Below are 23,084 nucleotides of genomic sequence, written 5' to 3' on the forward strand. Positions count from 1 at the left end.
CTCCTCCCCCCGCCCCCATGGCTTTTGCTGCTGGCATACTAAAATAATTTCAACTGCACTTAGCTTAAATGACACCAATTCAAGGTAGATCAGTTCTACATTTTAATATGGTTTGGACTATTGTTTGGAAATTGGTGAAAATCAAGAACTTACAACATTAAGTGACATGATGATCATAAAGTTGATGCACACTCCAGTGCCTGATGTTGCAAACTGCCAGTACTTTTTGATAAAATACCACTGGAAAGAGGCAAACTGTTCCATAGCCACCAAGCGGTACACAACAACTGCAAACACTGCTGTGAGTACCAATGATATCTGTAAACAAGGGAGATTGAATGCATTTTTCATGAAAGTACATCTGAAAGAGCTTTTAAATGTATCTAATTTAAACAACTCATCATGAGCTTAGACTGAAGTTTTTACATTGTTGAAATCTAAATATTCATAACTGCATTTTTTCCAGAATTGTGTTGTCTTATCATGAACATTGAGCTCTGTTCTCTTATTTTAGAGTTCCTCAATGTATTCTCTTTGCAGCTTATGTTGTCACGAAATAGCCCACAAGACTTTTATAACATTTCCACATATTTAGAGTCTTTACCATAAAGAATATTCCTGACACAGACACCATCAGTCGACTAAGTTTATCAGGGAATGGTTGAAAAGGTTCAGGTTTTCCTGTTATGGGATTTACCCGCTCCACTTGGGAATATTTTGCTTCAAACTCAGGTCGAAGCTCTTCCTGCAATTACAAAGATTTCTTCAGTTCAGGAATGAGATAAAGGGCATATATGTCTGGCAAATTTGTTGATATGATTGGTATTATCCACACTTCAATGACATGCTCCATATACATCATAGATCAATATTTACATTATTTTTAAATTTAACATTCTGATAACCAAGCTGCATTGAAAGAACCCTAAAAATCAAAAAGGATTTTTATTGCAGTTAGAGAAATGAAGAACTGAAAGCAGTTGAGATTATTCATTTAAAACACAAAACATGGTAAATTCAATATCTATAACCATGAGTGGCCACAGAGTGGATGGAATTTACTAGACTGTTTATCTCCTGTCTCCATATGGGGCACCATACAATAATTGAGAACAGACTCTGGTATGAAATACTTTCAGAGTTGTCGGGATATGTCAGGGGCATACTTGTCAGAAGGTGAGTTCCGCAGGGCCTGTAAGACGGAATTGTTCTACCGAGCTTTTGGTGGGGCTGGTCGTGGATCCACTGCCCCCCAATGAGGCTGCCATATTCCATCTTGGCAGGGCCATGACTTCCATCTTGGGCTTGGCGCTTCCCCTCCCAGCTTTTAGATCGGGCGCCTGATTTTATTTCCTAGTTTTCTTTAATTCTGATGTATCTGTTGCTGCTGAAAGATTTGTTGCTGCTGTAATTGTGTCATTTTATCGGGTTAACTTATATTTATGTTTTATGTAACTGTTATTGAGTATAGTTATGACTGTGAGCCGCCTCATGCCCTTCGGGGGTGAGGCGGCCTATAAAATCCAATAAATAAATAAATAAAATGAATAAAGGACATGGGGTAACCCATGTCCCTGGGTGCCACCCATCAGGCCTCGTAGGGGCCCCGCATAATCACTCCCCACACACTGAAGCATGCTGCGAGCCCGCCAGGTGCCCCTTGGCCCAGCCCTGCAAGAGGAAGAGGCTGAAGACCAGGTAGGGAAGTGGCCAGCTGCCGCTGATAGAGGTTGAGCCAGGGGGCGGTCCAACAGCAGCCGGAGGGGTGCCCGGCATTCCTGTGGCAGGCTCCTGGCCTGGGGCCAGCTGCTGCCGACCCCCCACTGCTATAGGAGGCAGGTGTGGCCTCTGATAGAGGTGGGGGGCCAGCCCGGAAGCAGCTAGGGGGTGCCTGGTGGGCCCACAGCAGAATCCTGGCCTGGCGCCAGCTGCTGCCGCCCCCCCCCCCAACTCTATCGGAGGCTGCTACTTTACACAGAAAGCTTTTGGTGTATTGATTACCAAGTTGATGTGGCATTGGTATTGAGGTGGCCAAGGCCAGTTTTCATTGACAGGCCCTGGACTAGTTATAACTAAAGCCCCTTCTGCACAATTGTTTACAAGTGGAGTTTTTATTCTGTAGATTGAAAGTGGATTGAAAGTGCATTATTCTGCATGTGTGGAATGGGCCTAAATGTTGCAGTCAGGTATTTAAAGTGTTTTTCTTGTTCTAACATGAGTGGCCACAGAAATTAATTCTGGGGGGCAAAGTCTTTAAATCATACCTATGGGTAACAGATGTAACTGTACTCTTTACATTGGCAAAAACAATCCACCCATTAGGTGTCATAATGTGGCCCTGAAGAAAAGCAATAAGAATAACTGTGAGCTCTTCCTGATGGTGATTTACTGCATTGTTTGAGATTACACATTTCAGAACTAACCTTAGGTTCTGGAGGACTCTTGTAAGCAAGAGAAAATCAACTAGAATGTAGTAAGTTATGTTTTTACAAATATATATCCCATTTAGTTTATGTTATCATTGTATGTATAGGGTATATCTATCTTGTGAAACATGCAGAAACAGTAGTCTAATTCAATGAGGACTAAATTCCTTGCTGGTCCTCTCAGCTCTCAAGAAAAGTTCAGAGAATTCTGATCTCAAAGCTGGAGCCTATGATTCTCTCATGAAGAGTGGTCTCAAAGATTACTCTGTCGGTTCTTTCTCTGTAGGAGACAAGTGTACATGTTTAAATGTAACTTGAAGTATCTCTGCCTGATATTGACCACTTCCACACAGGGCCTTGAAAACACATCTCCATCACAAAAGAAGCATGGGGCAATGGAATGGATGGAAACACCATCCACATACCCCATTCTGCCACTGTTCCTCCCTGTCATGCATGTGTTTTGCACAGTACCCCCGCCCCGCAAGCCTGCAACCTCCCTCAAAGGCCATTCAAAGGATTCCCCCTTTTCTTACTTTATCTTAGCTAAAAGGGATATAATGCAGAGTTTAGTTCTGCCACTTTTACAGAGGAGATTAGCTCCATTTCTCCTTGCCTTGGTAGTTACATGGGAGTCTCCGGATGGCACTCTGCCCATAGTCACCCCACATTTTCTCCTTTACTGTGAAGAAAACTAGGTTTATATTTTCTTGAGAGTAAAGGATGTATGCGGTGAAACAAGGCCTTATGAGTTATTACCAAAATTGGGCATGATGTTGTATGGATGCTCTTCCCTTTACTGTGGGGGCTTCCTTTAGTTCATGTCAGGAATAATCCCTGTGTGGAAGTAGTCAATATCAGGTGGAAATAGATTAGAAACAAGAAAATCAAGTAAAACTCAGCTCTGAGCCAAAGCAATGAAACTTCAAACCAGAATCAGATACAATCATATTCTTCTAATTGGTAGTATTTTATCACTACCCGTTATATATCATCTCTTGAGAATCTTACCTCTTCTTCTTCCCAATCTATTAGATCCCAGTCATAGGTTAGTACAGCTCTCCGCCTTTTCCAAAACTCTAAGAAAACTGTAGCTATGAAAATCATTGGATAATATTAATATCATACTCAAGCCTTAATTTTTATTACTATTTTTTATCAAATTTGTTTAATATCACAGCTGCAAATTCTTTAGCTGGTTGCTGACCTTATTATTATCATTATCATTTGTTTATTTTTTTCAACTTGTAAACCACTCTCTTTGTTAAATGGGGTCAGAAGGGTGAACATCAATAAATTAACAATGAAGATTCAGTAGCATAAATTCCTGTACAATGGCTCCCATCGCGAGGGCTGGGACAGCAGCAATAACCTAATTATCTCAGTAACCAAAAAGAAAGAGAAAAGAGTTCAGTTCAATACTGGTGCTTCCCTCAACCACAGTTTAGGTGGAACAACTCTGTCTTGCAAGCCCTGCAGAACTGTGATAGATCCCACAGGGCCCTGGTATCACTGGACAGACTGTTCCACTGAACCTGGTTGAAAACAGCTGGACAATTTTGGGTTCAGGGATCTCAAGAAGATTATTATTTGTTTAATGTAACATTTTCGGAGGGATATATTGGGAAAGGTAGTCCTTTAGATTCACGGGTCCCAGACTGCTTAAAGATTTACAAATTAATACCAACACATTGAACTTGATTTGATATTCCATCTGGAACCAATGCAACTCAAGAAGCACCATCTGGATATGAGCTCTCCACAGTGTCCCTGTAAGGACCCATGCAGCTGCATTTTGAACCAGCTGGAGTTTCCAGTTCAGTCCCAAGGGTAGCCCTGTTATAACACCAACATGCCAACTTCCTAAGTAAACAAGGGAAACAAATGATTTGACTATCTAGCTGAGCTTTTGCTAGAGCCCTTGTGTTGTACACAATGAAACCTGGAAACCATGAAAGATTATCCATCTGACTTCTCCTAAATGCAGATCATCTGCTCTGACATTGTACCTTATACTTCCTTTTGATACAAAGATTCCACAGTGACACATGCTTTATTTAGAAGTGTTAAGATAGTTTGTCACACTACATTATTCTAGGAACTAGATGACAAATTTTCAAGTCCAAATTTTGCTTTCCCACAAGAATTGATGGCATTGCTAAGATTGCCAACTCTGGCTTGTGGAATTCCTGAAGATTAGGGGTAGTGCCTGGGGAGGGTGGAGTTTGAGGAGGGGAAGGAGCTCAGTGGAATGCAATGCCAGAAAATCCACCCTCTGAAACTACAGTTTCTTCCATGAAGCTGATCTTTGTTGTCTCAGTTGTAATTCTTGGAGAATTCCAGGCTGCTCCTGGAAGTTGGTAATCCTAGCCTTTGCACAACTGGACAGTATTTTCACTTGCACTGGTAGAGAGGTCTGCAGTTTCTGTGGATTTTCCATGCAAGAGTTTCCCAAATCTTCAGGAACATCCTTTCCTGAGAGATTAGGAGTGGCATAAGAGAAATGTGATCCCTGATCAGAGTGCTACCTTTTGGATTCCACACAGTGAGTTGAATCATAACTTTACTAAATCATAACTTTATTTTTGTATTTACCCACCCTTCTAAAAAAAAAGTGATACACACATGTAAAAAAATGCTTCCTCATCTTGAAAAGACAAACCCCTTATGATTCAGCTTTGGAATACAGATATGGTACAAAATTACTGGTTTAAAGTAATTATTGTGCATTTCAGGTAATAATTTTGGTAAAATGAAAACAGGCCTTCCATATACACTTCTTCTTATCTAAAGTACCTTTTCTCCAGAACAGTGGAACTCTGTCCACTTCACATTGAAAGGTTCTAATTCTGTGAACTCTGTAATAATATGTCTCAAGTATGACAATTGAGAAGCAGGTCAGTCTGGTTCTCAGGTGCTCTATTACAGCCAGAGAAATACAGCCCCACCTAATTTCATTTGTACTGTGCATTCCACCACAAGACCAACACATTTACACTTCCTTGTATTCTACAGTTTTCAGCACTGTGGAGTAATTACATTCATCGTACTGGGAGAGTTATTTCAACACTTACATATTATTGCTAAGCTAAAAAGGTAAGTGCTTTTTAATTCATGGTTTAGACTTGGTGCATTAATTTTTCGTAAAGTATCTCTGGGCACAAGCAATCTTGGTTAGAAAACTGTAAGCAGTATCAGCAAAGTAAGACAGATCCCAACAGTTCTAAGAAAGCAATCCTAAGCAGGTCTACACAAAGTCTTACTCAGGGCTAGTCAATGGGGCTTACTCCCAGGAAAATATTCTTGATTGTGCTGTAAAAAGGTAATACTTTAATTGAACATGTATACTTTAAAAACTGTTATTTTGCCTTCAATATTAAGCAAGTGATAGTAGGCAAGCTTTCAAAAAGATTTAAATTATAAGACTGAACATGAGGTGTTTTAATGTGAGCATATGTTCACTATGAAGGCATAAAGATACATTTTACCCTAATATACTTTTTACTCCTAGGCAAAACAATGTCTTCAAAGAGGCTACTACTTTACATTCTTTGCCAACCAAAATGTATCTGTACTTTTGTAGATTTTCCCAGTTTTCTACAATCTTTCACTCAAGCGAGTTTTCCTACTTCATAAGCAAAGTTTTTCCATCTGCATGTGTCATTAAGGATATGAAGTACAGTTGCAAGAGACACATCCTCATAAAAGAATACGAACATATATGTTTGTCTCTTGCACTCTGAAGAGTAGAAAAATTAACCTTCAGTAATTGGTTTTTTGTTTTCTTTTGTTTAAGGATGACATAATGTAGAGCAGATAGGCATCCTGAAAACACAAACACACACTTTAAGAAAATATATTACTTCTGAAAAAATAAAGGTATTTTAACTAAAATTCCTTCAAAATACTAGAATTCACTTTAAATTTTCTTTCATAAGCTGTATACTTAATATTTATGTTTTGTGGATTACTGCTAGTAAAGCAGTTGACAGCCATAATTCGGACCACTGTGTGTTTTAGAATAGCATTCCCATTTCTCATGACTTTGTAAAAGCTGAGGCAGTTTGACATTATTTATAGACTTCCAATTTTCATGCTTGGGAAGTCCTGTTTGCATAAAGCTGCTCAAGTAAAACGTCAGGGGCTTATGCACACACTTTGCATACATCCAAATGGTTTTGCTACTTTACAATCACTTTTGCTTTAATATGAGGATATGACTTTTGCCTTCTGCTGCTGTACAATAAGGGCTGCTGCTGTACAATAAGGAAAGGTGTTAAGGTGTGATATGTCTTAGTGTGATATGTTTCAAGACAGCTGGAGGGAAGCATTGCAAATGACTCTGGATTCCAAGAGAAGGAAGAAGCTGGCAGTGTAGGGTGAGGAGAAGTGGGGAGTAGCCACTTTAGGCAGCGTTCTCTGTTCACTTCTCCAACACATTGGCTTTGGACTTGGCCAGGGCTTCTTTGTGGCTGCAGAGTGAGAAGTAGGGTGGAAAGGGAGGGATACTTCTCTGTGCCTCAGCCATGGGCACAGCAAGGAGCCTCTTGAGTGGACCTGGGGGCAGTCTAGACCAACCAATTACTGACTGCTAGATTCAGCTGGCGGAGGGGAGGGGAGAGGATGGAGCTTCAGAGGATCTTCACTGTAGGGTCTTCTCAAACTGGAGTTGGCAATCCTAATTATTTAAATTACTAAATTAAAAAAGCATTTAAAAACATTTAATTATTGTTTTATGTTTTATCCCTCATAATGACATAGAGCAGGGTATTAGCACAAATCAGTCACCTTTTTTTTGAAGTAAAGGGACTTGCTATTTTGTATGCTGCGCTATCCATAGGCCCATTATTTGAGTCTTCAGAATGTAGAATAAACAAACTGGCCACACATTCTCCCCCTTCCCTTCCTAAACACTGCTTAAATCAGTGGTATTCAGGCAGCCTAACTTTGGTCAGAAGTTAATAAGGAATTAAACAATCAAATCAAATGATAGAAATAATACATTTCTCTCCATTGTTTCTGGGTACTGTAGCTCTTTAAAGTACAGAAAGGTGCACAATTCAAGCAAAAGCCAATTACTTCATTCCAGCTTTTTTTCAATACTGATGTGCAAATATAGGTGTGTGTATATGCATATTTACAAATGCAAAATCAAAGCAAGGATAGTTAATTATTACACATGAAAGGATTTCTTAGAAGCACAATTATTATTATTATTATTATTATTATTTATTAAACTTGCTATACCGCCCTATCCCCGGAGGAAAAGTGGAAAATTATAGTATTCAGGATATCATTAAAAATAGACCTTTGGACGGTGAGTACAATGATTTCAGCATTACGCACTATAAATGAAACTTCAGTTAAGTGAACTTTTAGTAATTTCCCTTGGTGGTTTCAATTTACAGCCAAAGTGAAATTAGAATTAAAAAAGAAAGATAAAACACACTTTGTTTGGTAATGAAGTGACTATTGATAGAAGGAAAAGTGAATTGTGACCCAGAGGGAAACAGTGAGCATGGTTAAGAAGAAAGTATTAGAGAACTTGCTAAAGGATAATTTAGTGTTTCACTTGCTCTTCCCCTGGCTTTATAACTGTTACTTAAAGCAGAAAAATACAGTCACAGAGTATGGCAACTGTTGTTGTACACTCAGTTGGATAATGTGTAATATAGCATAAGCAGATTAATTATGTACTAAACATTGTCACTTATCGCTTATGGGGCAAAAAAGTCCAGTTAAATATATAGAATGATGAATTGTATCTTTTGTTTTTAATCAACTGGAAAGAACTGCAACCATCTTTAGAATAACAGAATAAATCTAACCAAATAAACAGAACTTTTAAAAAATCCATTGATTTTAATGAATATAGAAAGGTATTATTCTGTTTAGGTCTGCACTGTTACCAAAGGGAATTCCTGGCAACCAGCATCCTCCCTTTCCTTTCTTTGCTGCCTTCTGCCAGCCCAGCCAGGGGTGGAAAACAATGCCCAACCCATTCCACTGGCTCCTTTATACTTGTGGACAGAGATTGAGACCTGCCTTGCAACCCAGGCAGAACTCCTACAGGCAAAAGGCAATAGAAAGTGGCCCAGAGCCAGGAAAAGTCATCTTCTATTCTCTAAGCTGCCTCATCCCCATTCTCCAGTCAAGATGGGTTGAAAGGTTAAACCTTCATCTCTCCACCCTGCCTTTCTACATTCCAAATTGGGGCTCTATACATACATTGCCAGTTTCTCTGTCCTCCTCCAGCCCACCCACAGGGCTGCAGTACTGCCTCTCCTCCACCAGCACCCCTCTCCCTCACAATGCCCACGCCCACCCACCCCCTGCCAAATTCAAGCTAAGGTGCAGGAACGTTTGAGCTTGAGCACTCCAAACACAACATAGCTGGTGACAGAAAGGCATTTTTTTCATTCTTTAACAGTAATGCCGATGCTGGGTCTCTCCCTAGTAAATTCTGGCCCCACACATGAGGCCAGTCACACTCTGGATTTGGTCTTTGGGTCGGGGGTGAATATGGTCGTATCCTCTGTTGACAGAGTGCCGTGGTCTGACCATTATGAAGGTCCGGATGGATCTACCACACCACTACTGTCTAGGCGACGGGATAATTTATGCCCACCCACGGAGACTTATGGATCCGATTGGTTTCCTAAATGCTCTGTGGGATCCTGAACCAGCCAGCACCCTTGATGTGCAGGTGGAGGACTGGGATTCCTGGCTGTCCGATGCCATCGAGGTTGTTGCTCCCCGGCGGCCTCTGCGCCCCTGCTCTCGGATAGCTCCCTGCTTTACTGAGGAGCTACACCATATGAAACGGGAGCTCAGACATTTAGAGTGAGTGCAGAGGAAGTCTCTTGATGAGGCTGAGCGAGCATCCTATAGGACGTTTGTGAAGGCCTATGAGATGGCGATGAAGGAAGCAAAGAGTGTTCTCTTCCTTGTTCGCATCTGATAGCTCTCGCCCAGCTCAATTGTTTCGCATTATTCGGCCTCTTACCTCATTACCTGAGGGTTTTACAAATTGTCAATTGGCTATTAGCTGTGAGGCATTTATGAGTTTTTTTGCAGATAAAAGTTGTGTCGCTCCACCAGGACCTTCCTACCACTTTAACTACAATTAGTGAACTGGAGGTTCCCATGCCATCTTCTGGCCCTTGTTTGGTCCAGTTTTCCCTGCTCTCCGAAGCCATTGTTGACAGGGCCCTGGCTGCTGTTAGACCAGGGGTAGGGAACCTGCGGCTCTCCAGATGTTCAGGAACTGCAATTCCCATCAGCCACTGTCAGCATGGCCAATTGGCCATGCTGGTAGGGGCTGATGGGAATTGTAGTTCCTGAACATCTGGAGAGCCGCAGGTTCCCTACCCCTGTGTTAGACCAACTACTTGTCCTCCTGGCTCACTAAAATATTCCAAGAGGAGTTACGACCCCACCTGTTGAAAATCGTCAATGGCTTCCTTGAGCAAGGAGTCTTTCCGGGTGGGTTGAAGGAGGCAGTGGTCTGCCTACTCTTGAAAAGACCATCATTAGATCCCGGAGATCTGAACAATTACTGCCCTGTTTCAAATCTTTCATTTCTGGGGAAGGTAATTGAGAGAGTTGTGTTGGAGCAGCTTCAGGAGTTTTTGGAGGACACATTGGCTTTCAATCCTTTCCAGTCCGGCTTCCGTGCTGGGCATGGGATGGAGACTGTTCCCGTTGCTGCCACAGATATGCTCCATATTCAGCTTGACCAAGGTGGATCGGAACTGCTGCTATTATTGGATCTTACCACAGTATTTGATGTGGTTGACCACACCCTTTTATTCCACTGTCTGGCCGTCTTGGGGGTGCGGGGCATGATCCTTCAGTGGATTGCCTCGTTCCTCCGGGACTAGAGCCAACAAGTGTGGTGTGGGGACCAGGCCGCCTGGAACTGCCCGCTTCATTGCGGTGTACCCCAGGGGGCATTGTTATCCCCGTTGTTAACATCTATATGCGACCCCTTGCTCAGCTGGTATGGAGCTTTGGGCTGATCTGCCATCAATATGCTGATGACACTCAGCTCATCCTGTTGATGGAGGGGGGAGCAGTTGCCACCCCTGCAGCTCTACAGCATTGTTTGGAGGTGGTCGCTGGTTGGTTACAGCAGAGCAGGTTAAAACTGAATCCATCGAAGACAGAGATTCCCTGGCTGGGCCGAGGGGAGGGGGTTTGGGGATTTCCAGCTGCTGGTGTGGGAGGGGTCTCATTGGCACCAACCCCCCCTGTCCACAGCCTGGGGGTCCACCTGGATTCTTCTCTTTTAATGGAGACCCAGGTGGCCCATATAACTTGGGTTGCGTTTTTCCATCTTCATCAGGTCCAGCAGCTGGCCCCCTTCCTCTCCCAAACTGACTTAGCCACTGTGATCCACGCAACAGTCATCTCCAGGTTAGACTATTGTAACTCGCTCTACGCGGGCCTTCCCTTGCGTCTGATCTGGAAATTGAAACTGGTCCAACATGCCGCTGCTCGGTTGCTCACAGGGGGTGCCTTTAGAGATCATATTTTACCTGTGTCGCATCACCTGCGTTGGCTCCTGGTTGAATTCCGAATCATTTTCAAGGTGTTGGTGCTAACCTTTAAGGCCTTACGCGGCCTGGGACCCTCGTACTTTTGGGACCAACTTACCCCACATGTCCTGGTTCGACCTCTGTGCTCGGCAAAGGCCAACCTGCTGGTGATCCCCAGCCTCTCAATGATGCGGCTGGCCTCCACTCGGGCTAGGGCCTTTACAGTCCTGGCCCCTCACTGGTGGAACTCCCTCCCTCCAGCTGTCTGGGCCCTGTGGGATCTTGGGGAGTTCTGCAGGGCCTGTAAAACTGAGTTATTCCACCAGACTTTTGGAGAGACCAGCTGCTGATGCAGCACCCCCCTGGGATTTCCCCTCTCTGATGGTCCTCATAACATCTGGTGGACCTACCACTCCCCTCTCAGGAGGGTTTTAGCTGCCGGATATGAGGCATTATATTCTGTAACACTGTGTTTTAATAGAGGTTTTAACTATTTAACCCTATAGTATATGTTATTATAGTTGCATTTATGTTTTAAACTGTGCTCTGCTTCGATTTATATGTTGTGCACCACCCAGAGCCCTTTGGGGGAGGGCAGTATATAAAACTGAAAATAAATAAATAAATAAATATTCCTCATATCACTATTGTGTGGGGGGAAAGGGGGAAGACCAGAAGGAGCAAAACCCTGCAGCGAGAGAAAACACTCTCACTAACTGTGGAGATCTTCAGCACCATAAGTATGAGCATGTTGGTACAAAAATCTGTGCCCTGACGGAAATGTTCCCTCACTGTGCGACAGAGAAACAGTGTATAATTGGCCTCTATGTGTGAGCATGTGTATGTGTGTATAGTAGAAATCATCATATGGAATTATCTGCTTGAGTTGATTCTGTATGTTCTCTTCTTTTGTGACAGTATAGTGGATTGGGGGAAGGATTAGTAAAACTTCTGAATTTCTTCAGTTTATACCAAATCAGTGTAAAACTTCAAGCAAAACTATGAAATCTTCCTAGGCACCATGCTACAAGCAGAAGACAGATGCATTTATAGGGTTGTTAGCCAGCAGCTGGCAACAAGTGGAATTCCTGTGGGTGGGGACACTGGGGCACTGTTGGGCCAATCACACGATATTACTTCCATGGAAAATCAAAGGTGGCTTTATGCAACTCTATGAATCACTGGATTCTAGCAATTCCTAGAACAGACTGACAACACGCCTAGGTATTCCCTGAAGGTGATGCCACACTATCACCCAGCATATTGTACGTTTTGTAGAACTTGATAATTGCTGATGAACAAAGCTTATTGTTGAGGCTTTTATTTCATAGCATAATTAATTTCATCAGGTTAATCCTTGTATCTTGATGTTTATACTTCACTCTATTGTGTTTTTTAATTGATGGAAGCCACTTTATAGAGCTATCTTTTGCCAAAAAGCTTTTAAAAATACATAAATGGCATGCATCTTGTGTCAGGATCTGACAACCAGATCAGCAAAATCTATCTGACAGCTAGAAGGGATGATGCAATCTCCTTCTTGAGGACGTCAGCAGGTTTAGGCATGACTCATACCCTCGTGATGCACATTTGTAGAGATAAGATGCAACACTATCATTGGCTGTATATATGTATATATGTTGGCAAGGTGCTGGCACTAAAGTGTGCTTTGGTTCACCTGTTGCTGCCCTGCGCTCTGTTGGTTGGTTTCATGATTTGCAAGCAAGAGGGTTAAAGCCCTTCTGTGAAGCACACAAGCTTATGTTCCTGTGTCTTACTTATCCTGATTGCTTTTACTGACACTCCCATGAATGCTGCTTGCTGGATCCTTAACATCTTGGGTGTGGAGGTGGACAGAAGATACTCCTGGGATCCGTAGGTGATGGGACAATAGGATTTCCTGTCCAACCTCAACTATGACAGGTCAATTGGATTATGAATGTAAGTAAAGACTGAGTCATTTCACAGTAGTTTATACTGGAGCACCACTCAATTAATCTCTGATGTTCTGTACCAAACACCCAACATAATAGACAAGAAACCAACTTCAAAATCCATAATTCACTCCTGGTCACACCTGAAACAGCAGAATAAGAATAGTAAAATACTATTTGTGAATTTATCCTAAAATCTTATATTCTAAAAACTTAGTCAACCAAATCTTTGCGTACTTAAACCGGGTGATTGGAGCCATGAACAAGCAAGATAGATCTTTCAAAATCCAGGTTTCCAGAAAACTCTGAAATCTACAGAACAAAAACAAACAACTTGGGGAGTTTAAAAAGCCAAAAATGATAAAAGGAGCATGTATAGGCAACAGATTCTCTCAGTGGCCATTGCTGGGCAATCAAAATTGCAGGATTGGTTCTGCCAGTAAAAGGCTGGGGGAAATGGCCCTTTGAGGGTGGACTCACGGTGGCTAGGTCTAGCTAGGGTTACTAGTTCCAGTTTGGGACATTCCTGAAGATTTCTTTTCATGATGAACTCTGAGGAGGGCAGGTTTTGGGAAGGGAAGAACCCTTAGCACCCTCCAAAACAGCCATTTTCTCCAGAAGGACAGATATCTGTCATCTGGAGTTCAGTTGTAATTCTGGGAGATCTTCAGCTTCCGCCTAAAGGCTGGCACACCTAGGCCTGGAAGCAACCTCTGGGTGACTTGATATTAGCCAACTTGGTTTTACCCAAACCACTAGGCCTGGCTGTTTGCTACGGTTCAACAGCAGCCACCCTATGAAAACCAGTGTGATGTAGCAGTTAAACATCAGAGCACAGTCTGGAAGACTCAGGTTTAAATACCCACCTCTCTATGAAAGCTCACTGAATGATTTTGGACCAGTCACATTCAGCCTAATCTACTTCACAAGTTTGTTGTGCAAACAGAATGGAGGATAGAAGATGATGTAAAATGCTTTGGTCCTCATTGTGGAGAAATACTGTAGTTTTCCAAGATAGAGGCAGAGGCTGTAGAGGTGGGGGTGATGGAAAGTTTAAGGACACAGGATCAAACAAAGTTGGGTTGGCTGGTGGCTGGGAAGGAGATAGGATTCCCAAGTCCCATTTGGTAAATTCCTGGAAATTTGAGGAGTGGAGCCTAGGCAGAGTGGGTTTTGAGGAAGTAAGGGACTCCAGATGGGTAATATGCCATAGTCTCCCCCCTCTAAAGCAGCCATTTCTTCCAGGGAAACTAATATCACAGGTGAGAGGGAGCCAGAAAATGAGAGTATTGGGGTGAGAGGCAGAAAGAATGAATGATGGGGGAACAGAAAGAAATAAAGGGGTAGCAGTACCAGACACTGAGAGAAGTAAGGGGAAAGGGGAGGAAGAAAGATGGGGGGATGGAATGGCTGCCCCTGCAAGTTTCTTGTAGGTCTCGACTGGTAATAATAAATTTTACACCTATATAAAATTAATTTTTTTTAAAAAAATCTTTTTTCTAGGCTCTCTGTGTGAAGAAACAAGCGTTGTCAAACCATGCTGATCTTCAAGAGAATGGTGTTTGTTTCTTTGCTGGATAGTTTACAGTGGATTAGTTGTAACAATATCTCATCCCCCAGTACCAGTTCTAAAACCAGTGGCATCACACTTAAATCTGTAAGTGAATCAGCTGAGACTGTAGCTACCAGCAAAATGTCACCAATAGTCACAAGTGCAGTAACAGAATATGATACTCAAAACAATAGGATAACTTCTCTTTCCACACTAAGTAAAACTGCACAGAAGTTTTCAACGGAAGATACTGCTCAATCTTTTACATCCAGTAACGAAATACCGTTTTCTTCAGAGATTACCACAACCAACTTGATGACAATATCTGAAAGCTATGCCGATGCAACGTATGTCAAACAATCAGAAACAGCATCAAATAGCTTCAGCACAGCCACCTATGATATTAGTGGTACTACAATGGCCTTCACCAGTGACATTCAAACAAACAATGTGACAACTACTTCCAATTATACTACATCAGCCGATACTACATCAGCCAAAGCAGTCTTAACGACAAATGTACAAACCACAAGCCGGAATTCCAGTATTCTTCACAGCTCTGCAGAAGTTCATGAATCCACAAAAGGTAAAAGTGCTTTATCAATTTTGCATATAATTTATTTTTTTCAATATACAATAATTGACTTGCAGCAACTGTCACACAATAGCACTAACTGCTCCACCATAGCATATCCCTGCCATATAGATACACTTGTGAGCACACTGTTGTAGCTTCTTTGGTTTCAAATTGAAATGTGAATAATGCTTTGGAAATTGAACTATTAATAAACTGTAGGATGACAAATCCATAAAAAATGTTAGTTTACATATTCTTGACTTTAGATGAGCTTCTCATCCTGTATCATGGTCATCTCTTCAGGTTTATCAATTTTTAAAAATCAAGCTAGCTAAATAAATGATCACACTCCAAGTTACAGCCCAAAAATGATTATTTCATGTTTAAATATTAAATTAATTTTTAGTGAAAGAACATTCAGTCTTCTCATCCCACTGGCTGTTGAGGAAATGGAAAATAAAACCTTAAAGTATATTAATTAATTACAACTGATGATGATGAGCAACTGAATTCCACTGGAAGACACTGCATTTGAGGTGGTATAAGATGATATAAAGTGTTTGCAGTGTTAAATGTATAATTTACAGATTTGAGTAATCACCTGAAATTATAACTATGAAAAGCTGAATAACCATGTAAGAACCAGCAGGAATTAATTTCCCAATACAGTCAATTACTTATCTCCTAGGACCAGTACTGTCCTCTAGTAATATAATTCAACTGTGTACTCATGTACTGTTTCATATGTTAATGGCGGCCAGAATAGTTCTGGCAAAGTTATGGAAGTCAGACAAATACAAAAGAAGACTGGAAGGATAAAGTTCAACCATTATATCTGATGGATAGAATGGCTCATCAGATAAGACAACTGCCTTATGATACTTAAAAGCAAAACTGGGACCTTTGGACAAAATATATTAACATAGACAATGATGTAAAAATTTATCCTATTGAATACTAATATAGATAACAGTTTGGGATGAATTTAAGAAAAGTGAATAGTAAAAACAATTGTTTAATAATACAAGAATTGTTAATATATTATATGCTATTGTATTTTTAAAATCCTTTAATAAAAACTAATTACAAAAAGATAATTCATACAATAACATTACTATGTATGGATGTGAAAGTTGGGCAATGATGTAAGCTGATTTGAAGACAGTTGATTGCTTTGAAATCTGGTGTTGGAAAAGAGCTTTGAAACCAAATCAAGTGTCAACTGTCCTTAGAAGCTGAAATGACTAAACTAAGGCTATTATACATTGGCCCTATTATGAGAAGACAAGAGTTACTTGAAAAGACAATGATGGTAGAAAAAGTTGAAGGCAGTAGAAAAAGGATAAGTCCTAACATGAAATAGATTAACCCAATCAAGGAAGCCAGGGCACTCAGTTTGCAAAAGCAGAATAACAATGGCATGTTTTGGAAGCCATAAGTTCATAGGGTTGTCATAAGTTGAAAACAACTTACTGGCACAGCACTCACACAATTACAGATAAGTTTTAGGGTCAGAGTTACGGTTGGATGCACCCCCCGCTTTCATCAGGGACTCAAACATTTTGGCTTAGTTTTGTAGTTAGCTGTTATTTAGACTTGCTGCTGACCTTTCCTCTCATTCAAGACCATATTTTGTTTTCAGCATAGATTTTTACGTGTCCAATGGTTGCTTGAAATCTATTTTTTGTTTGTTTTGCAGAGAATCCCAGCAATGGGGGAGTAATATTTGGTGCCATTGTAGGAGCTGTGCTTGGATGTGCATTAATTGGTTTGGTTGGTTACTTCATGTGTGCAAAGAGAAAATTTCAAGGATTTGTCCATCAAAGACTTTATGATGACATGACAAATGATCCAGGTAATAAAAGGTCTAATAATTTCAGACACGATATTTAGAAAGACTATCTATTATTCACAGTAGCAGTTGCTTGATGTGTCACTAAAAGTACTGCCCCAACTGTACAAAGTGGATGCAAAAGAGGGAAGAGATGGGATGAGGTGAATTTCCAATGACTTTGTCCTAAGGACTGTTCACTATTACTACTGCCCTAGATACAAAGTTGTTTTCACACAGGTACCTGAAGTGATGAACCTAACTAATAAAACAGGAAATATTCACATTACAGGTAAGTTTCTATATCAGCGGTTCTCAACCTGAGGGTCACAACCCCTTCGGGGGTCGAACGACCCTTTCACAGGGGTCGCCTAAGACTCTCTACATCAGTGTTCTCCATCTGTAAAATGGATAAATGTTAGGGTTGGGGGTCACCACAATATGAGGAAGTGTATTAAAGGGTCACAGTGGGGGGGGGCAGGGGGGCAGGGGAGTCTGCTGTCCCTTGCCTTGGAGAATTGCTTTTATAAGCACTGAGGTCAGGGGTGGGGCTTGAGAAGGCATGGCTATGCCCCCACGGGTAGGTGGGGACATGCCCCCCCAAACTCCCCATAAAAATCTATACCTACGTCACTGCCTTTGACACCTGCTTGGACATTGGAAATGGCAGGGTATGCAGCAGATCTGAATGCTGGGCACATCTCAGCCAATCCCAGCATTCAGATCTCCCCAGCCTCTGAAGCTTTTCTTAACTTCAGAGGCACTGTGGGAGGTAGCAGAGCTGACTGCCAGGATCAGCTCAGCCAAGCCTAGCATTCAGCTCCTTCACTTCCTCTGAAGCCCCCTTCGACTTCAGAAATGACAGGAAGGCACAGAACTGAACGCCAGACTTGGCATTGGAAATTTCAAAAAAAAAAAAAAGCTGGCATGGGGTTTCAGCTTTTTTGAAATTTTCAGGTCTTATAAAGTTGAATCTGAAAAATACTGATCCACATTGCTGTTTTGCATTATAGCTCCTGACCACTTGTGCTTCATTTCACCTCGTAATTACAACTCTATTATTTTTGTGCTTATCATTTGCAGAGAAAAATAATGCATAATTTTCTGACTACAATTATGCAAATGCCCAATTATGGTCAAGACTATTGTGAAGGGGAAAAAGGGGGCTCCTGTTTCTCCCTTGCCATTTTCCTGATCCAAAATGGTGCTCAGGAATATGATCTGCTCCATAGAGGAGTGATGCATGGTCACTGAACACTTTCTCCTCTTCTCGGAACAGTAGTGTAGAAAATGCACTGATTAGCCTCTAGAACAAATAAGATAGCTCTAAGAATTCTCATTGGTTGAGTGGCACCAAGAAGGTACAGTCCTAATGCAGTCATCCTAATCACTTCAGATATAATTCTCCAAAGAAAATGATTTTACCATGACATAGATAGGTGTCACACTGCATTGTAGGCAGCAATTTCTAATAATGTTTTTCAACTAAATATCAGAAGCTCAGGTTTGTTTTTTTCCATCTCTATGAGCAGTTCCAAAAGTTTTTCCATGGCCATTTCCACACATGTTCAACTAGACTCTACCTACAAGTTAATGACCAATACAAAAGATTCTCACTATTTTTGAAGAACAGCTGGACAGAACATAGTTATAATGAGGGAGAGTCTTGATGTGGCATACATGACTTATGCACTCTTTGAAAAGCAAGTAAGCGAGGTCTTGACGATCTAGGCCCGTGGTGGCGAACCTTTGGCACTCCAGATGTTATGGACTACAATTCCCATCAGCCCTTGCCAGCACAGTCAATTGACCATTCTGGCAGGGGCTGATGGGAATTGTAGTCCATAACATCTGGAGTACCAAAGGTTCACCACCACTGATCTAGGCCTTTTTTTGCTCAAAATGGGGTGTATTTGGTTATTAAAGTTTGTGAATGGCTGTTCTATATGATGCAGAAATGTAACTCCATAAATACTCCATAAATAACTATCGATATTACTCCTACTCCATAAATATCTATCAATATTAATTTACAGTTCTGCGATTGGACAATGTACCAGAGTCTTATGGTGCGAGCACTGCAGATTTGTCATACTACAATCCCACAATGGCCAATGAGACGACACCGCAAAACAGCAACACCCCCTATGATGCTATTTCAATGGATGACATGACTTCATCACCACACTTACCATAAAACTATAGAAACTGATGACAGTTTTTAAAACTCAACTTGGTCCTTTTTCAAAAAAATTGTTGAATACTGGTTTGGTTATTTTTTCAGTGGTGTAAATCCTGGGCTTTTGGACAGTGTGTGAGAAGCAATGCATAGCTTACAAATTCACTTATCTACTATCACTTTTTGGTTAAATTATGCTATGGATAATGTACACATGGAAGTCACCCGGTTATTCAGCATTTGTTGATTCATGGATGAACATATGAATTCACTGTTTGAAAAAGTATTGTTGTATCCTACCACAGGAGGAGTGATTTCACCAGTGGTGAGATTCAAATAATTTAACAACCAGTTCTGGTGGTGGGACTCAAATAATTTAACAACTGGTTGTTTACAAGCACCATTTTAACAACTGGTTCTGCTGAAATGGTGCGAACCTGCTGAATTCCATCACTGGATTTCACCCATTTTTCCTCCTCTCCACGGTCACCCCCAAACTAACCCTAACCCTAACCCCCAACCCTATACATGGGAATCCTCTTTCTCCTATTTTGGCAATGAGAGGAGGCTGTTGGTGAAGATGCAGAATTACATCTTAGGTGATATAAAGTGATATGAGACTTCTGTGTTTTTGTTCTGTATCTGCTCATTTACATCCACAAGGCACCCTGTCTTGTGTGTACTCATCAGATTATGAGCATACATATATGACCCAGTCAAAGTCTAGTCTTTCTTCACCTGAATCATAAATTTTCTCAAAATATTTTTATGGAATTCACTGTCACAAGACGGATGGCTATTTACACAGATGTTTTTATAAATGTGCATATAACTTAAAAATCACAGAGAATAGAACTTTTGGTGGTTGTTATGAAGGCTTAATGTATATTTCATGTTCAGAGGAAGTACGCTTCTCAGTATCAGATGCTACATAAAGAAGACAGGATGGTCATCACTATTATGCCCTTTTTGTGCATATCAAAATTTTACTGATTAAAAACAGACTGCTGGAATAGATTGCTGCTGGTTCTATCTAGAAAGCAATTATTTTGTTTTTGTTTTAAATCAGTAACAGCAAATACAAATAGGAAAACTTCAAGACTTTTAAATGCCCAATTAATCCATACACTTTCAAAGATTCTCTTTTCCTTTTCCACAAGCTCCTATATCTTTATCAACAGATATCCCATATTGACACATAGTTATTCTCCCTGAAACAATTAATTTATTTGATACAAATATCAGAATTGATTTTAAATCATATTTGTAAATTTGCACTAAGTATTTCTTCATTTCTTATCAGTAATTGAAAACTTTACATTAAAATAGTATAAATAAATAGTTTCAAAATCTTCGCTTCCATATCTACACATTCAAATCTTTAGAAATTCTCACAGTCCCATCAAGGAAGGGGAAAATCCATTGGTGGAGGTGGCGTCGGCCTAGCTCAGCAGATTTGACCTCTCTGGGGCATTTTCCCACGCAGAAGGCTGGTAGATGGCTGCTGCAGCCCACTGAAACAGCCAGATGTGGCAGCACGTACTCACTAATGCTCCTGCACTCCCTGCTGACACCACCATTGTGGAGCCAATTTAGATTCCTCCCTGCTTCATTGCTGGAAATGCTAGTGCCTCCCTACTAGACTTATGCCACCTTTTCAGTGGTGTAAGTTTATGGGAGTCCTATGGGGGCTTTCTGGCAGTGGGGGATTTGTTTGCCTTTTGTTCTGCTCATGCCAGCAGAAAACCCTCCTGGGAATTGTGGGGCAGCTTGGCTACCGCACCATGCAGTATTTCTATCAGTAACAGGTGTAAAAAAAGTATAGAAAACTTACCCCATATAGCCATAAAAATAGCAAAAAAGACAGTCCCTCCATTATCAAATAAGTGTGTGACCTTAGGAATCAAATAAAACATAGACAATATTGGAGTTTATTAGCTGAAGCAAATTCCCCGTTTGACATAATTTGACAAAATTCATAATTAAAGAATGGAAAAATACTGAAAGTGGCTTAATAAAACTGATCAGCACAAAAGTCCACAAAAAGTCCAGATAGAATATACAAATTCCATTTGGCAACTCCATCAGAAATATCAGGGATATACCCTTCTATGATGTTTTCCTTCACAGAACGTTTCTACTTATGGAACAGAATTAGATGGCAGAATGACTTATTATGTCAGACTAAAGTGGTTTGTGGGGTACAATTTTAAATTTCCCCTCCTTGAGTTAAAAACTCTCTCTGAAAGTGGAGAACAAAATATACACATTTCACTAACCATTTGAAGTAGTTTAGTTTACCACTGCAGGGTTAAACTAATGTATTCTGCTACTTGTAGAGGATAGGCCACAGCCTATATCAAGTTCTTGCAAGTTGGTGCAGAATAAAACCAAACAAAGAGATAATCCGAGAATGTTTTTGTTGCACTCAAGTAGAACAGAAGAGTGGCAGTCAATGATGTACCACATTTGAAGACTCTCTGTAGTGACTCTCCTAGTTTCAAATAGTTTAGTTTCAAAATCTTTTCTCCCATATCTACTCATTCAAATTTTCAGAGTTTCTCACCCTCTTTCAATTTATAAGAGATGCCATCTCATGCTTCTTGAAAATATCATGTCAAAATTTCATGTGAGTCAACCTCTTTGTGCTAGCCACAGCTGATACAACTTTTTAGACAAAATAAGAATTGCAGTTTATTTGCTGTACACTTAACACCTAGCACATTTACATATGAAGGTTTCATCACCAAGATCTAACTATTCTGTTATGGTAAATCTGTAAGTCCCAAGGCTTGCAATGTGATTCTGAATCCAGTTTACAATGTAGATTGCAATGACAGTAAGATGATGGGCATCTGGAAAAGTGGGATGCTGAAATATATTGATGACTGGATGCACAGCTGTTTCGTAACAAATGCAGGCAGCTTTGGACTTTATACTATCCTAATCAGATGTTTGAACAAATTTAAATTTTTAAAACAAAAGGGCTTTACAAAAATTAAAGGAGTTATATTTATAAGTAATTATTAAACAGACAACTACTGAGACAAAACAGACTGTCATGTCCTTACTGTCATGTTCACAATGTCATATGCTCTGGAATGTTCTTTTCCTTTGGAATATTTCCACTTAACATTATCCATATTAAACAAGTCATGAGGGTGACCTGTCTGCATGTTGGCTGACTGCATAGGGAGGGAGAGTGGCCATGAGCTTGCTGGCCTCAATCCCACAAAATCACTGAGTCATCTGCAAGGTACAAACTCATGGAGGAAGTTTTCATGCACATCCTTCCTCCTTGTACTCAGCAGTTAGAAAGGCTGTGTTGCTGATCTTGGGGAAGGGTTACACGTTCTCATGCAGTCAGCTTGGCTACTGTATGTTGAAGGTTTTCAAAGCCAGAATCAACTGGCTATTGTGGATTTTCTTCGCTGTGTGGTCATGGTCAAATAACATTGCTCTTTACATTCCACCCACATCTAAGGCTGGCATCTTCAGAGCAATATTATGACAAGAGGTCATGTGCCAGAATGTCATGTGAGTTGACCTCTTTGTGCTAGTCACAGTTGACAAAGCTATTGTTTAGAAGTTGGAGGGGGCAGCACTTTTGTACCCACTCTCTTTCCTCACAAGACACAAATGAGTTGCTGCACAGGGCTTCTGAGATCTAGTAGAAGCCTGATTTCTAATAGGTGGTAGTGTGTGTCAAGGAGTTTTTGGTGGCACCTACACTGTGACAATGCAGTATGAGAAGCATATTTGGCATCTTCTTTGGCAGCTTTAGAATGACAGTTCATACTTTTATTTTACCAAACTACAGAATATTAATATTTATCAGTTTGTATTTTTTAAAATTTTCATTGTAATTTGTTTTTGTCAATGTCTCAATGTTGTTTGTAAAATATACCTTAAGGTATATACCTTAAGGGGATGCCATATTGAAAGGCAAAGTATTAAATTTTTAAATAAAGTACCAATAAACTATTATTTTACATGAATTACAAGAATCAAGTATGAAAGCTGAAAGCAATTTTTTGTTTGCTTC

General features: G+C 40.6%; 2 protein-coding genes across 5 annotated transcripts in view; one reads left to right on the forward strand and one right to left on the reverse strand.

Annotated features, from left to right (window-relative positions):
• The window catches only part of ANO3 (anoctamin 3), a 163,434-nt gene that overhangs the window by 22,818 nt on the left and 117,532 nt on the right, over positions 1 to 23,084 (reverse strand). For all 3 annotated transcript variants that reach the window (XM_048486772.1, XM_048486771.1, XM_048486770.1), the window contains 4 exons: positions 20,874 to 20,934; positions 3,438 to 3,520; positions 605 to 745; positions 154 to 318 (listed from right to left, as the gene is read on the reverse strand). In XM_048486772.1, coding sequence (XP_048342729.1) covers positions 154 to 318; positions 605 to 745; positions 3,438 to 3,520; positions 20,874 to 20,934 — 450 coding nt within the window. The remainder of the gene's footprint in view (positions 1 to 153; positions 319 to 604; positions 746 to 3,437; positions 3,521 to 20,873; positions 20,935 to 23,084) is intronic.
• Positions 5,397 to 23,026, forward strand: MUC15 (mucin 15, cell surface associated). 2 transcript variants are annotated; one of them, XM_048486777.1, is made up of 5 exons: positions 5,405 to 5,522; positions 12,816 to 12,907; positions 14,404 to 15,038; positions 16,729 to 16,884; positions 18,897 to 23,026. In XM_048486777.1, exons 3-5 carry the CDS (start codon positions 14,438 to 14,440, stop codon positions 19,055 to 19,057), a joined length of 918 nt encoding a protein of 305 aa, XP_048342734.1. In that variant the 5' UTR covers positions 5,405 to 5,522; positions 12,816 to 12,907; positions 14,404 to 14,437; the 3' UTR covers positions 19,058 to 23,026. The 2 variants fall into 2 exon arrangements, with proteins under 2 accessions (XP_048342733.1, XP_048342734.1); XM_048486776.1 differs by lacking the exon at positions 12,816 to 12,907 and having other exon boundaries at positions 5,397 to 5,522.

The sequence above is a fragment of the Sphaerodactylus townsendi genome, linkage group LG02 (genome assembly GCF_021028975.2).
Source record: "Sphaerodactylus townsendi isolate TG3544 linkage group LG02, MPM_Stown_v2.3, whole genome shotgun sequence".
In the NCBI taxonomy this organism is placed as follows: domain Eukaryota; kingdom Metazoa; phylum Chordata; class Lepidosauria; order Squamata; family Sphaerodactylidae; genus Sphaerodactylus; species Sphaerodactylus townsendi.